Source organism: Rhinolophus ferrumequinum, chromosome 22 (assembly GCF_004115265.2).
Source record: "Rhinolophus ferrumequinum isolate MPI-CBG mRhiFer1 chromosome 22, mRhiFer1_v1.p, whole genome shotgun sequence".
NCBI lineage: Eukaryota > Metazoa > Chordata > Mammalia > Chiroptera > Rhinolophidae > Rhinolophus > Rhinolophus ferrumequinum.
Window position 1 is genome coordinate 25,643,375 of NC_046305.1, and position 16,399 is coordinate 25,659,773.

Below are 16,399 nucleotides of genomic sequence, written 5' to 3' on the forward strand. Positions count from 1 at the left end.
ACAGCTGTAAAAGGGGCACGATCACTCAGGTGGGGCTTTCCAGAGGTGGGTGGTGGGCAGGACTTTCCAGACGATTAGCTGGCATTGCCACAGGAGTACACCCCATCTGTAGAAGCCCATTCAGGGAAGGCAGGCTCCACCTTAAAAGTCAGAGTGCCAGGTGGGCTGTGCCTCTGTGTGTGTGTGTGTGTGTGTGTGTGTACATGCATATGCCCACATGCTTGCACAGCCTCGTTTTCCTCTGTGGTGGACTGTTTATCTTCAGACACAAACCCATGGAGAAGTCCGGAAATCCTGCAGCAAACAAAGTGCCTCCAGTCTGTTCCTCATGGGGCAAGAGAAAACAGACCCTGGGCTTGTGCTGGACCTTCCGGCTTCCTGGTCCCAGAGTCCCCACCTTGACATTGTACTGACAGTGAACCTTCCCTTCGCAGGTCCCCCTTGGAGAGCACAGGCCCAAAGCTGCATTGTTTCCAAAACAATGATGGGCACAGCAGAAAAGGGAAGGAGCAGAGGGAGAGACGGGGGCATTTCTGAGAGCCCCCAGGGAGTTGGGGTTCCAGACTGGCCTGGCCTCTTGTAATCCCCTATCAGGGCCTTGGGCCAGTTATGGTATGACACCCTCTGCCCTTCTGCTCAGTGGGCCTGGGTGGCCTCAAGAGCCCCTTTCCGTGCTATATGCACAACATCATTCTGAGGCCCAGCGGCAGCTGCGTAGCTGCTGTCATGCCTGAACCCAGCCTCCCTGCCTCTGGAAGGGTGACAAGTATGTTCAGTGCAGGAGAAGCTCTAAGTCAGAGTGATAAGCTACATGGTGATGCCATCCCACAGCCAGCAGGCCAACGGCCACCGGAATACCCACTACTCCCAGCCCATACTAGGCCCAAGCCAGGAGGCCAGTGTTGCTCCTGACACTGTTTCCCAAGCGGGGGCAGGGCTTGGGGTGGGGGAGTCTCCCCACCTCTCCCTCTGGCCCCAGCCTGGGCTAACATGGGAGAACCCACCGTGGGCTGCAGAGCATCAGAGGAAGTTTCCAGCCAGAGTCAGTGCTGACATGGCAGGGGAGGATGTGAGCTGGGGGTTCAGAGGGGACTCAGTGTCCAACCCAGTCACAGTGCCGCGGTCTCCTTGCTCTGCCCCCACCAAGGCGGCCTTGGCAGGCAGGCTCCCTCAAAGGTCACGTTATTTATCTCCCGGCCGCCACAGGAGCCTCCCCTCACAGCAGGCACAACACAACCCCACCAGCTATGAGGTATCCTGGAGAGGAGCTCGGTCTGGTCTGCGATGCTCTGGCCCAGGGCTGGCTTCATCTGACCTTGGAGGAGAAGGGGAGGTTTCCCACAGAGCCTCAGATGACTTGAAATTTGACCTGATTTCACTAACCTTGTTCACTGCCTTACCTCCCTTGGGAATCTCAATCACAGGATGTCACAACTGAAGGACCTCAGAGATGATCTTCTGCAACCCCTTGGTGTTCAGATGAGTCCTGAGGGGTGAGTTCTCCCACCCTCTCGCCTTCCTGAGGACACACCTCAGCCCCAGCCCATTTCTCAGAATCAGAAGAATCCGCACTGGGAGCTGGTATAGACTGGTACATGCGACTATCTTCTAGTCCCCACTCAGCCCTGCCCCAGTGGCACTTACGTTGATCAGGGCCATGATCCAGAAGGCGTACGATATGCGGGTCCCTGCCCCATCCTGTGGGGACACCCCAGGCAGCGTCTGGTTGGACCAAGGCCGGGCTGTAATGTGGGGCTGGCCCAAGACTCTGGAGGCATGGAAGAGGAGGCTGCGGGAGCTGGCGTTGGCGGTGCTATTGGCAGGCAAGCAGCTGGCCTCCGACAGGAAGGGATCAGCAATCAGGGGACTCAGCAGAGCCCCAAAGCCCACAAAGAAATGGAGAACCTGGGAGGGAAGAGAGGAAGGATGGGTAGGGGGATGTCACGCTTCATACCCCATTCCCCACCTTGTGTCCCATCTGGGGAGCCCCTGCCTGGGCAGAGTGGGGAGCAAGGGAGTGAGAGGCAGGAGAGAAGAGAAGTGAGCTCATCTCAGCCTCGGGCTTGTTCTGGGATAACTTGGTGACAGTGGCAATCCCCTCCCTCATCCTCCCTCCTTTCCTAAATCTTAGCCCCCAGTGGGGGACTGTTCCCATGTTAGCATGCATCGAAGGGAAGGAGGCTTAATAAAGGGAAGGTCGGGACTGGAGTCCTGGGTAACTGGGAGGACAAGAAAAAAAGAAATACCGAGAGAGGGAAAGAGACAGGAGGAGAACAGCAAGCCGTCCCACCACTCTATTTCCTGGTGTACAAACAACTTTCTGGTTAGCACTTAGATCCCCATGACCAGGGCTCATTACCCCATTTTAGAGCCGAGAAGACCCAAGCCCAGAGATAGCTGGTCAAACTAAACTGAGACCCCGGTGCTCTTTCTGTGTCACCACCCTGGCCTAGGAGCAAAGACACTGAGCCCTGGGGAGAGATGGACAGGTGCACAGGGCCCTCCCCAGCAGCCAGCCCCACAGCTGCCCGGTGGGTTCACCTGAAGGAAGACGGCCGCGTCCTTCTGGTACATCCTCACCAGCTGCATGTTGGCCACAGTGTCAATACAGCCCATGGCCAGGCCCGCCAGTGCCATGACGGAGGCCAGCACCTTCACGTCACTGCAGACGGGAATGACGGCAAACACCAGGGAGATGGCCAGAGAACAGGTGAAGAGGGCCCACAGTGACTGGGCCAGGCTGCGGTCACAGAGGGGTGAGGTCAGTGGGGGGCCCAGAGCCCCTCAAAGGGAGCCCTTGTCCTCCACATACTCGGTGGCCCTGGGGGACAGACCCCCACCCTCTGGTAGAAGGGGGTAAGGATCTGAGGAACAAGCTCTGTCACTCACAGCTATGGGTTGTGGGCAAGAGGTTTAATGAGCCTCAGTCTCCTCTGAGAACAATCCCTACCTCACAGAGTGGTTGTGAGGACTCAAGAGCCCATGGAACGGGGAACACAATGGGCCTTAACATGCGTAACTGCTATTATTTTACTTATAAGCAACTTTATATTGTTTACTTATAAACTATTAGAGAGTAATCTGCTTTGAGCATTTCACGGGAACTGTGCCACATGCATGAAACTGGAAGTGGGCTAGGGGATGGAACCTGAACCCCAAATCCCTGAACTGGGCTGCAGGGTGTCCTCCCCATGCCAGGCCCTTTGCAGGTCCAGACCTGACCTGCATGAACCAAAGCCACAGATGAGATATCTGGGTAATTTTATGACCCTTCTGTGGGAAGAGGTGTTGGGTTCTGTGCCTGGCAAGAGTCCGGAAAGCAGGCCCTGGCCATCTCCACTGAGAGCTATCCCCCCCAGAGAGCCCAGAGCAGGCCGGCTGAGGGCCTGTCCCCCATGAGTGAATGAATGGATGAGTGAACAAATGAATGGACTGTTTAAGGCTCTGTCAAGGTCTTCTCGGTACACTCTGTCCAATAACCAGACTCCCAGAGAAAGGTAGGAAGCCTTGTATTTTCTGGGACAAGTCTGAAAGGCTGATGTGGGGGGAAGGAGATTGGGCAGTGAAAAGGGTCTCAAAGGGAGAGGCTGTGGAGGAAATTTATCAGATTATGAAAATTTGGGAAGCCCTCAGTCAGCCTCTGTGGTTGCTGGACCTGGAGCAGGAATGGAGTACGCGGCGAGAAGACATGTCTGAGTTTCCAGCACATTGAGGAAAAGAGAGATGCCTCCAAAAGACCCTCCAGGCTGTCTTTTCCCAGAGGCTCTTGCCTCTCACCCCTTGGCTCTCAGCTTCTCATCTTGCCAATCTTTGATTAAATCCTTCATCAGAAGGGCTCTGCTGACAGCAGCAGTTCGTTATTTTCTCTTTTCTTGTTTTCAGGTTGATCCGCTGGGCAGATTACTGATCATGACCCCTGCCTGTTCCCAGCTCAGAGCTGCGTGAGGGGAGGGGAGAGTTCACTTCGCCTCCCCCTCGTCCCCTCTCCCCCCACACAGGGACTGTGAGGAAAACAGGGAGGTTGTGTTGTGGGAATGCCTGTTCAGGTCCCTCCTGATGACCCCTGTCCCCCCTTACATCCCTGCTTTGCATCCCCCCGCCCTGACAGCCTGGGCCGCTCGCTCCCTGAGCTTCAGGTGTTTCTGCTTCCTGCAGCCGGGCACATGCATCTTACTTTCATCTGTGTTTGGCACAGAGGAGATGCCCACACCTTTATAGGCTGCAAGCCTCTCATAATAGCTTTCTCTCTCTTTCCCCCTCCATTCCCTGAATAACATAGACTAGGCAATCCTGGGTGGCTTGACTTCAGGAATAGCAAGAGGGTCCCCTCTCTCCCCTTCAAATGTTCCCTGCATTGACCTGGTACACAGGGAGGGGTGACGTTTCCACCACCTCACCACTCTGCGGTGAAGCACGGATGTCCCAAGTACAAATACTCTCTTGAAGAATTAACACATCATCATACTGTCCTGAAAAACCGGGATAAAGGTGGTTAGTAATCAGTCCTGTAGCAAAGTCCCGAGGAAAGGGGGCCTGGGTTCAGTCACTGACATGGAAGCAGCTGTGGGGAAGTGTGGGAAAAGAAAATAAGTTTACAGGACAATGACCAACATTTGTTTAGAGTGTCTAAGACACTGGTGCACATGACAATGCTGTGGGGTGGACTGTGCAATTGTAGCAGACGGAGCCTGGACTGAAACCCAGGTTTTCTGGCTTGATATTCCCTAAGCCATGCTGCTTTTCCATGGCGAGAGGGGATAGAGGGAAGGACGGAGAGAGAGACAGACAGAGAGAGAGAGAGAGAGACAGAGAGACAGAGAGACAGAGAGAGAGCTGGTTCTGGGCCACAGATCCAGCCAGGATGGAGCATGAGGCCAAATTCTGCAGTCTGGTCTCAAGAAGCAACGGTGAACAGCTGTAGTCGCTAGAACATGAGCCCACAGTGGTCCCTCTGCTGCTGTTAAGGGAGCTCCACATGCTTCATATAATAACTGCTGGCTCCACCACAGGCCTCCCAGGCATCTGCCGCAGGCTGTTCATTGTGGGAGCCCAGGCACCGTGCTTGGCCCCAAGAAGGTGCTCAATCTGAGTTACTGGATGTTGCTAGTGAAACTGGAGCAGTGCTTGAGGAAGGTTTGTCTTATCACCGTACACACGGTGGCCTGGAGAAAGGGACTGGAGCCTGTTAGGAGGCTGACGTGGGAGTGTATAGGAGTGACAGAGACGCAGACAGAGACACAGAGACAGAGACGTGCCAGGGAGGTGCTGAGTGGAATAAAGAGGCTCAGGAGATGGGGAAGGGCCAGTGGCCAGCGGGCTGCCCCGTCAGGCCTCTGCTCTCTCCCATTTGTATCCTCTCACCTTGTCATTCTTCAGAAGGACACTCGATGCCCACAGGGTGTTTTCTTGTTCCCAGGCCCAGTGACAGGCAAGAGGGAGGGATAAAGAGAGAACAGGTGGAAAAGAGAGGCTGGAGGGAGACTGGCCTGGGAAGGCCCCTTCCTGCGTCTCCTGCCACCCCCTGGACCATGTCCAGCTTGCCACCCGCCAGCTGGAGCTGAGAAGGGCCAAGCCCATACTGGGCCTGGGATTCCTGGGCATGAAGGGGATGGAGACCCATTCCCAGTGAAAGGACAGCTGCAACTCAGGAAACCTTGTGTTTGGATCGCAGGCTGCCCGCTCTCCCCAGTTGCTTCAGCAGGGCTGTGCCTGTGCATTCCAAGTCAGCTTGAACAAATTTCTTTAGAAGAGCATGTTGTTGCCAAGAAAAAATGAGTCCCAGATACATCCCAGAGCCAGACTGAAATACACTAATCGGCTTGGTCACTTAATGGTTTGGTCACCAGCCCCTCCCAGGAATGTGGGGAATTGAAAATTATGAAATAATGTCAAAACAGCTTTGGCAGTGTGGACGCGGTGGGATCCGCAATCAGAAGACTGGTCCTAGGCCCACCTCTGCTACTTCCAGCGGATGGCTAGGGCAAGCCACTTACACATAGCCCTCTGAGCTTCAGTTTCTTCCACTATAAAATGGGGACAGTAGGCTCTGCCTCCTGAGGCTGCTGTGTGGAGCCAGTGTGGTGATGTTCTAGCTAATTTGCCTTTGCTCACTTACTGGGATCTTCCCCACCACCACCTGTGGCCCCCCTCCCACACGCTCACTCCCTCCATGCTGGCCCTGGGCTCTCCCAGACAGCACTGCCAGGCTCAGAGAAGCATACCCTACAGGAGGGGAGCAGAGGCTGGTGCCAGCTCCTGGATTCTCTCCCCAGGCCCTGCCCTGTTCCTGTTGCAGCGCTGTCTGGAGTGACCCAGGAGGCTGGTCCAGTAACTGCAAGAGTGACAAGAGGGACCTAAGAGTCCTACCCCTCATGTTACAGATCAGGAACCCATCCCAGACAGGGAAGGAGAGCTGAGTAACGCCAAGCCGGGATCCAGTTTCTTGACTCCCAACCCAGGCAAAGGCCCGCGTAGTGTCACTGATCTGCCCTCCCCGGGTTCTGGGTTCCGAGGTGAATTAGGCTAACAGAAGAAGGGTCCCACTCCCAGGAATGGCCAAAACAGTCCAGGGAACCCTTCCTTAAGAAGCCTGAAAAATGTCCAAGTTACTCATTGACAGCTCCACATGGAAGGTGCAAACGGGGAGGGAGGGCAGGGAGCCAAGTCCTCCCCCAGCCTGGCAGTGGCTCTGCTGGCCCTGCCAGTTTGCTGTGTGACCTTGAGCACACTGCTGCCCCTGTCAGCCAGGTGGTCTGCCTTACCCAGAGGGCACACGTGATCACCTGCTCTTGGCCTAACTGTGAGCATCTGCTCTGGCCCTCTAGGTTCCGTGATAAGATGAGGGGCTGCTTGGCTTCGAAACAGGGGAGGGGCTCGAGCAGTAAGGTGTCAGCCAGCCTGTCCTGTCCTGCCCTCCGCTGCCCGGGGGTGGGGAGAATTGCTGCTGAGGCCCAGCCCCTCACCACCACAGACGAGTGACCTCAGGTTGGAATGAGTGACCCCCAGAATGGGCACTGATATTCTCCTCACATTTTTGCCACAAAGGATCCCCCTGTCTACCCTGGATGATCTCATTCCTTGAAGAACCAGGGGACGGGCAGAGTGCAGAACCGAGGAGGAGTCAGAGGCATCCCCAGCACCTCTGCACCCCAAAAGGGCAGGCAGCCCCCAAGAGAGGAGGGGGAGCCTGCGACAAGAAATGGGAGACAGGGCATACCCTGTGCAAGCTGGAAAACGCAGCCCAAGCCAGGCAATAGTGAAGGGGCAGCTTGGACTGAGGAAGGGGCCAGAGAAGAGGCCTCCTTTAGCTGGGTCACCCTTACACTGACACCCCAGCTTATTCAGGGCCCTGTTTTAAGGCTGGGGGTACCCAGAGGGAGGAACAGCTAAGCCTGTCTTGGGGACATCCCTACCTAAGGCAGGACTATTCTGGTAGACTCAGGTTGGGGCTGCACCCTTCGCATGATGACGTGCCCTGGCCCAATGTGGTGCTGGGCTCACAGGGAGTGCTCCTTACACATTGGCTGGACTTGCACTTCTGTCAGCCTATAACACCTCTCCCCCAGTTCTTTGCATGCATGGCTCGCTCCTCTCATTCAGGTGTCAGCTCAAATGTCACCTCCTCAGGGAGGCCTTCCCTGACCTTCTGTTACTCACCCCCAATTCTGCTACTTTCCATCCTTACCCTGCTTTATTTCCTTCATTTTATTAAAATAGTCTTCCAGAAGGTAAGCTGCATGAAAACAAGGTCTGGCTCAAGAGATATTTGTTGAATGAGTGAATAAAGGGGTGGGATGAGTCTTGAGACATTTTTTTAATTAAAAAAACCTGAGATATAGTTTACATACCATAAAATTCATCTGTTCAAAGTATACAATTCAATGAATTTTAGTATGTTCACAGTTGTAAACCCATGACCACAATCTAAATTTAGAGCAAAGAGCAAAAGAAATCTGTACCCATTTGCAGGCACTGCCCACTCCTCTCCAAACCCCAGCCCATGCAGCAATTTATCTACTCTCTCTATCTGCAAATTGTCCTCTTCTGAATTTTCATATAAATGAAATCACATAGTATATCATCTTTTGTGTCTGCCTTTGTTCATTCAGCAGAATGTTTTCAAGGTTCCTCCACGTTGTAGCATGTATCAGTACTTCATTCCTGTTTATGGCTGGATAATATTCCATTTTATGGATATACATTTTGTTGATGGACATTTGGTTTGTCTCCATTTTTTGTCTATCATGAATAAAGCTGCTATGAACATTCATGTATATGTTTTTGTGTGGACATATGTTTTTAGTTCTTTGAGGCATATACCTAGGAACAGAATTGTTGGGTCATATGCTGAGAAGGGTTTTTAAAGCAAGAAGCATTCCTGGTGGTATACACCCATAGGCTTTCGGCCCAGGTTTATTGCTTGCTGAAAGGTAGATAAACTGCTGGAGGGAGAGATACAGGCTTTCTAGATGGGAGACCAACCAAGGGCCCAACTCGGGAGGGAACACGCTTTTGTATTGTATTTCAGGGACTGCAGCGGCCAGCATGGGGAAGCAGGTCTGAGAGTGGCCTGGAGAATCTTGCAGAAAAGACTGAGTTTCTCACAAGGGGCAGGAGAGAGTCAGAGCTGGGTCTTGGGCAAGGCAGGACTTGCACGAGTTTGAGGGAAAAGGTAGAGGAGATAATGAATAGGGCAAAGAGGGGAAGAACTCAACTAGCCTTCAGTCAAGTGGGCGCATGCAGGGGAGAGGCCAAGGTAAGCTGGGAAACTCTAAAAGCCATTTATCTACCCTTTGAGATAAAGGGGTCTCCCAAACTGCCCAGAGTGGTTAGACAGGTCCCCAAGAAACCAGGAAAGAAAGCCTAACCTTTTGTCTAAATACCTCGTTCCTCTTTCCTGTCTGACAAAGCACATACCTGTACACCCTGCCAGCCAGATGGCTTTGTGTTCTCTTTGACCGATTTCCTTCTCTCCTGAGGAAGGTCTAATCCTGGTTCTTCTAACCCTAATTGCACCTTTCTCCATCTTGGCCTGCATGTGGTCGCCTCCTTCAACATCTCTGTCTATGCTAGGAGCCGGAGAGAGAGAGAGAGAGAGAGAGAGACAGAGAGACAGAGAGAGACAGAGAGAGACAGAGAGAGACAGAGAGAAGGCAGAGAGCACATGCCTGTGAGAAAGCAAGGCATGAGAGAGAGAGAGAGAGAGAGAGAGAGAGAGGGAGAGAGAGAGGAGAGGGAGAGAGAGAGAGAGAGAGAGAGAGAGCAGAGAGCACGTGCCTGTGAGAAAGCAGGGGCATGGGAGCAAACACTGGTCCTGCCCTGAGCCAAGGGCTCCTGTCGTCCTCTGCACCCACTCTAATATCCAAGGCTTTCCACATCCAGTCCCTCCAATGCACGTCCCTATAGAGGCAACCACCAGACACACTACTCAGCCCTGACCCTCAGTCTGGGCCAAGCAGTAGGTAGGATTGAGCAGGAGTCCTAGATACAGAAGCACTGCCCAAACTTTCCTCTCCCCATAGCTTCACACTCTCCCTACTCCCCCGCAACAGCTGGCCTGGTGCACTAGCCAGTAACCACCGAAGCTGAAAAGCATTTGTAGGGGTATTAGCATTTTAACTGAGACCTGGGGAGGCCCCAAGCAATCAAACTTTATAAGTTGGTTTCTGGGCTGGTGGAGGTTCTATTTGTTGGGGGGATGGGGAGTCTCTTGAGCTGTCCAGCCCTGGCTAAGTGGTGACTCCTACCTACATACAGGCCACCCCTGTGATATCCCTCCATTTTCACCGAAGTCTGCTTTGCCCTTAACCAAAGGAAAGAGTTCTTTGTGACATTTTGTCTTGGGGATGGGAGGACTGAGGTTCAGAATTTAAACCTGAAACATTGATAGGACTTACTGCCCCCACCCTACTCTACCTTCACCCCTCAGATCCCAGCAGGAAGCCCCAGAGGCCCAGTTTCCTTCCCAGGAGTGTCAGCTCAGGAATGTGTCCAGGGAGTATAGGGTATAACTTGTACCTTGCAGAGCTGAAGCTTACTATTCATAGAGCAAGAGGCATTTCAAAGTATCTGGTTCTAGAAGCAAATGTCTGGGTTCAAATCTTGGCTAAGCTTCTTAATAGCTGTGTGACCTGGGGCAAGTCCCTTAACTTCTCTGTGCCTCAGCTTCATTATGCATAAAATGGAAATAATAATACTACTCTTCAGGATTGTTGTGAAGATTAAATGAGTTGATACAAGTAAGGTACTAAGAACAACGCTTGGCATTGGGTAAATGCTCAATAAAGTTGGTTTATTATTACTATTATCATTTTTCTGAGAACTGGTTTCCTGCTGCAAGACCCTTTCCACTGCCTGTTCAGAGCCCCTACTGAGTAAGGAACCCTGAGGAAGTGCAAAGCAAATAAGGAAGAGATGGCCCAGTGGATGTGCACTTGCCGTTTTTACAAAATCTGTACATTGACCTGCCATTCAGAATTACCCTCACTCCCCTTCCTGTTCTTTGCACTACACATGTTCCTAAAAAGTTCAAGAGAAGGGAGCTTTTGTAAGTCAAAATACTTAAAAAGTAAAAACAAAACCAGAAAAACATCTTAACAGATTTCTAATTAATAACTTCTGGGCATATCACCTCACGCCTGTCAGAATGGCCACCATCAATAAGTCAACAAACAACAAGTGTTGGCGAGGATGTGAAGAAAAGGGGAACCCTGGTGCACTGTTGGTGGGATTGGAAATTGGTGCAGTCTCTACAGAAAACGGAGAGGTTCTACAAAAAATTAAAAATAAAATTACCATATGACCCAGCAATTCCATTCCAGGGTATTTATCCGAAGAAATCCAAAATACTAATTTGAAAGTTATGTGCACCCCTGTGTTCATCATAGTATTATTTACAATAGCCAAGATATGAAAGCAATGTAGGTGTCAATCGATAGACAAATGGATAAAGAAGATGTGGTATATATACACAATGGAATATTACTCGGCCATAAAAAAGAATGAAATCTTGCCATTACAACAACATGGATGGCCTAGAGGGTATTATGCTAAGCAAAATAAGTTAGACAGAGATAGACAATACCATATGATTTCACTTCTATGTGAAATCTAAAAAACAAAATAAATGAACAACCTAAACAGAAACAAATTCATAGATACAAAGAACTAACTGATGGTTGCCAGATGGGAAGGTGGTTGGGGGGATGGATGAAAAAGGATGAAGGAATTAAGAAGTACAAATTGCCTGTTATAAAAATAGTCACAGCAATATAAAGTATAGCACCAGGAATATAGTCAATAATATTGCAATAATTATATGTAATGCCAGATGGGTACTAGACTTATCGGGGTGGGTGATTACTTTGCAAGGTATAGAAATGTCTAATCACTATGTTGTATACCTGAAACTAATATAATATTGTATGCTAATTGTAATGAGAAGTAAATTTAAAAAAACACTCTAGGCAGAATCAGAATGGATCTTGAGCTTCTTAAGATTTTCTGAATCTTACATACATCTAATCCTGTACAAAACCCCCAGATACACTAGTGTACACAAGGAAACTTGCTTCTTAAGAGGAGAAGTCTTCAGTTACAAGATTTGGTAATGGGGATAATCACTCCTTAACTGATAATGTTTTGTCAGTTGGGTGACTTAAAGTGGGGGCCCATCTATATAACACCAGTGTCCGTTCTTCCATTAGTTCTGGAAGCAAGGTGAATGGTAAAACCCACCCTCATGGGTACCTCTAGGAGTGAGACAAACAGTGAGAACCCTTGGTTCAGAACAGCCCCACAGAGGTTTCTCTGGGATAGCCCAACTGGTTTTGTTCCCAGGCTGTCTGCTTGCTTGAGCCCATGCAATCCAGGAAACCACCCACTCTGGAGCTGGGACTAAGGCAGTCTCCAGCAGCCTGCGGCTTGCAAGTAATGTATCTCCTGCCTTGGATCTGTTTTCCCAGCTGCACTAGGAGAGTGATCCTGCTACCTTTCTGCAGTGCTCCTCAGAGATGGCCCTGTCCAATTTGAGCCGGACAATGAGGCTCTGCAATGGAATCCAAAAGAGGGCCTTTTGGGGGCTCTGCCAGGCACTCCGGAGCCCCGACCTAAGTAGAGGTCAAGGAAGAGTAACACAGGGTGAGGGAATGGAGGGGGACCCTGGCACAGGGACAGAGGGTCACCTTACCAAGTTGATACAAGTGAGGACACCCTGCACCTTCCCTACAAGGCCCTAGCTGTTTCAGAGGCAGAAGGGCTCTGCCTCCAGGTTCCAATGAGGGAACCCTGGTCCTTGCAAAGCAGGACCCACCAGCCCTGTGGCCACCTGGGGGAAGGAACAGCCTGTGTCAGCTGATCCGGAGCTGATGGTGTGAGTGGAGCTGGCTCCAGAGCGATCTGTCAGCCTCAGCCTGCTCCAGCACCTACCAGAGCACCTGAGGTGACAATCCCACTCTCCTTCCACCTCACTTCCAATTTTGCCCAGGGCAACAGGGGCTAAGGACAAACCTCAGATCCAGTCTGCAGGACGGAGACCCTCCCACCTCTGCAAACTCCCATCACCCCTCTCTCCCAGTGGGGTTTGGGTGGGGGAAGCAGAGTGAGGCCTGGGTTTATCTCCTCACAGGGGTGAGTGAAGGCCAATGAACAATCCAGAAATCACCTTCAGTCTCAGGAGAGAGTTTTCCGGGTAGAGCTGGGGTATGGGAAGGGGGCAGCCTTTTGGCAACGGGGACACAGCTGGCGGAGCTGGGAGGGGTGGTCGCAAGTCCCAGCACTGTGTGGACAGAGAGAGAGCCTAGGGAGACGGAAGGGTCGTGCCGCGAGGGCCCAGAACTCACGTCCTCTTGAAGACGCCCCCGATGACGCTGCCCAGCAGGAGGCAGAGTTGCTGGGAGAAGAAGACCCAGGAGATCTGGACAGCGAGCTGTGCGTCTGGCAGCGCAGGTCCAGCAGAGTGGGCCCCAGGAAGGCGATGCACAGGCCGAAGCTGAAGAAGACGCTCCAGTAGGTGAGCGTGGGCTGCAGGTTGCGGCGGAGCAGTCCCGACAAGCGGCCGTCGCAGCCCATGGCCCCAGCTGGCGGACGGGCTGGCAGCTGCTGGCTCCTAGCGCGGTGGTGCCCGAACACCGCCTGCCCGCGGGGGGCCAGCGGGCCCTGGAGGCCCGCGCCGGGAGGGAGGGGCTGGGAGGGGCCGCCGGGCGAGGGGCCCCGCCTCCAGGCCCGGGGATGGAGGGGGCTCCTCTGCCGCCCGCGGGCAGTGCGTCGGGGCACGAGTCTCCGCTCTTTCCCGCACCCACCAGCTTACCCTCCCCCCGGCTGCCAGAGACTAACCGGGAGCCGCTCTCCACCCCCCCCATCTTCCTCCCACCCAGCTCCCGGCACAGCCAGCCTTCTTATACAACATCCCCAGGGTCGAAGGCCCTGAGTGCCCATATTAGAGCTGGGCAAACTGGGAGCCGGGGCCGTCCTGTGTGTGCACAAATTGGCTGGAGAGCGGGATCTTACAGCATCTCAGATGGTCTCGGGAGAGCCCGAAGCTTTCGCCAGACACAAGTTGGCCTGGGCTTTGACGTGGAGGAGGCCCCAGCCCTCCCCCTTAAACCTAGGGGGCTTCGCAGAGAGACTTCCAGGGTCATACAGCGCCCCCAGCTTCCCCCAGAACAGAAGGCAAATTTCCTACATATATTTTTTTTTTCTTGGGAGGGTATTCATGGCTTTCATTAGAACCTCGAAAGGTTCATTGCTCTTCAGTTGGAAAACCCTAGAAACTATCCATCCTCTTTACTATAAGCTCTGTGGTAGGGCCTAGAGCTGGTCTTCACTGGCCACATCTCATCTGCACCTTGGACAGGTGCAGGAAGAAGGAAAATGTGGGTGCTGGGTCCAGACTCCATCTCTCTCCTTCTTCCAATTTGAGGCAGGGGAGGAGAACAGGAGAGGGTGGTAACCTGGAGAAAATCCCAGGAGAAATTTGCAAATAATCCTCTATGAAGAAAAAAGTGTTCTGGGGGAAATTTCTATTTTGCTGGGAAAAGCCCCAAGGAAGTGGGGTGGGAGGGTGTTAGCCTCCAAACTGGGAGTCCTTGGAGGAGCCTGCAAGCTGGCACAGGCTGTCTTTCCCCCACAGGTGATCATGAGGCTGGTGGGTCCTGTGTGGTCCTGTTCCTGAGGGAGCCAGGACACCATTCCTGCCTTGTTCCCTGGGGGTGGAGCAGTAAGAGCTACAGTGTCACCTCTGCACTGGTTTTCTGGTAGTGGCAGGAGCCATTATTCATGCCCTCTTGCCTCCCAGGGGGACCAGGGCTGAAAGGACTGAGGAGGTAGGTGGGGGGTGCCCCCAGGACAACTTGGCATGAGATAAGGGCAACCAACTTCTCTTGCAGATGCTGGTCCTATCTCATAGTGACACCCCAGCAACTGTTCCATCTCCCTAGACTGTGAGCACCAGGGAGGGGAACCCCAAGGTCTCTCTGACTCAGTTGGTCTGTAGGTGATGACAATTACTTATTCAGCAGTGATAATGATGGGCCTGCACAGTATTTGTGGTTAAGTAAAAACTTGTCCTCTAGAAAAACAAACAAATCATAGCCACAAGCATTTGGTTGAGTCCTCTATGCCACTGTCACAGAATTCCAGAACCGTAGAAGCTCAGAGTTAGAAGGAGCCATCTCTAATTGAGTCCCCTATCCCTACCCCATCCTTGCTGATAACTATTTGTCAGTCCTGTTCTTGACTGATACCTTTTATTGAAGGGAACCCACTTTTCCCCAGTGGGTCAGCTCTGGTTGTAGGAAGGGTGCTGAACTGACATGCTCCCCTGTGCCACCTACAGGACAAGTCTAATTGCTGTGTGCTGTTAATGACCTTGCCCCAGCACTCGGCTTTTCCAGCCCAAACACCTGAAATTCTTTATAATTTCCTTAGATGATGCTCCCAGTTATATCGCCCTACTGGTTCAGCTCCTCTGGCCACCGTGGCAGTGAGGCAGCCCGCAGTATCTGCGGTGCTAGAAGCATTCTATATCTTGGTCTGGCTGGTGGTTACACAGATGCAAACATATGTAAGTGTTCATTAGGCTGTATGCTTATGATTTGAGCCTTTTACCGTCTGTACATTGTATTTTAATAAAATAGTAAAAAGTAAAAAATAAGTAAGCAAAAATAAAGTGAGACAGCCCACTGTGGATGCAACACCCAGCCTGGCTATAGCCAAAGGCCTTCCTTGTCTCCTCTCCTCCCCTCCCCTTCCCTGCATTCCCTTAGGGGGAGAGGAGGGCTTGAGCTCTGACAGGCCATAAGGAAACAAGTAAGCAAAGATACATTCTGTTCTTGAGGTGCTTTGAGAGCCTGGAGGGGAGGGATCTCATTTGCCTGGGAAGGCTTCAGGAAAGAGGTGATTCCTGAACTGCGTCTGGAAGGAGGTGTATGTGAAAGGTTTTGCTTATTCTCTTTACTTCTCTTTCTCTATCTCCATGTGCAGCATCTTCACACTGTCCAATTCCTCCAGGAACCTTTCCAAGAAAATTCTATCCATTTCCCCAACTCCAGCAAGCCCCAGATCTATCCCTTGCCCCTACGTCTTCACAGTGTCAGCTATTATATTCCACGGATTGTTAGCTGCCTCTTCCTGCCACCCTGCCTCCCCTGCAGCCAGTAACACTGAGTTGATCAGGGCTGGGACTATATTTACCTGCATTTCTAACTCCCCACCCTACCAAGTGTCTTACCAAATGCCCTGCAGATAGAGTCCTGGATAAATAAATGGCTGGGGAGCTGAAGTATTTGCACAATACCTTTACCATTTTATTTGGTTTTTTATTTACACATCTTATCCCCAAGGGCAGAGGCTGTCCTATATTTCCTCTGTGCTTGTATTCAAATCTCTTGCCCTGGCTGGGCACTCTGCGGGTCTTTCTTAAATTTGAAAGATAAAATCTTGGATGACACCCTAGCCATTCTTTGATTTCCCTCCTGAAAATTGGAAGGAAGTGTTCCCTTTCCCTCAAGCTCTGGAAGAGAGCCCCAAATATGGAAAGACTGAATATGGAAAGGCAGAAAGGATCTGTAGGAGTGAAGGGTTCTCAAGCTCTTGCTGACTGAAATCTTTTCATTTTCCTTAAAGGTCACCTCTTCAGGACATTTCTTTGGCCTTCCTAGGGTCCCTCCTTGGGACTGCCATTCTAAACCATTGCCACTAATCTGTTCACTGCTGCTGTTCTAAGGCCAGAGCCATGGGTCTGTTCTTCACTGGGTGCAGGAGTTGATTCCTTGGTGAGAGGTGTTTACACTACACTAACTCCCATTTATACCTGGAAGTTGATAAGCAATAAATCAATGGCACTATTGAACCATGACAGGTGATCTACATCCTGGAAATACTCAAGAAAGCAAACAATATA

General features: G+C 51.8%; 1 protein-coding gene across 1 annotated transcript in view; it reads right to left on the reverse strand.

Annotated features, from left to right (window-relative positions):
* Window positions 1-13,177, reverse strand: part of MFSD4A (major facilitator superfamily domain containing 4A) — a 28,847-nt gene extending 15,670 nt beyond the window's left edge. Inside the window, 4 exon segments of the mRNA XM_033093711.1 lie at window positions 1,645-1,905; window positions 2,542-2,740; window positions 12,840-12,918; window positions 12,921-13,177. Coding sequence (XP_032949602.1) covers window positions 1,645-1,905; window positions 2,542-2,740; window positions 12,840-12,918; window positions 12,921-13,068 — 687 coding nt within the window. The 5' untranslated portion in view covers window positions 13,069-13,177.
* Window positions 13,178-16,399: the final 3,222 nt, after the last annotated feature.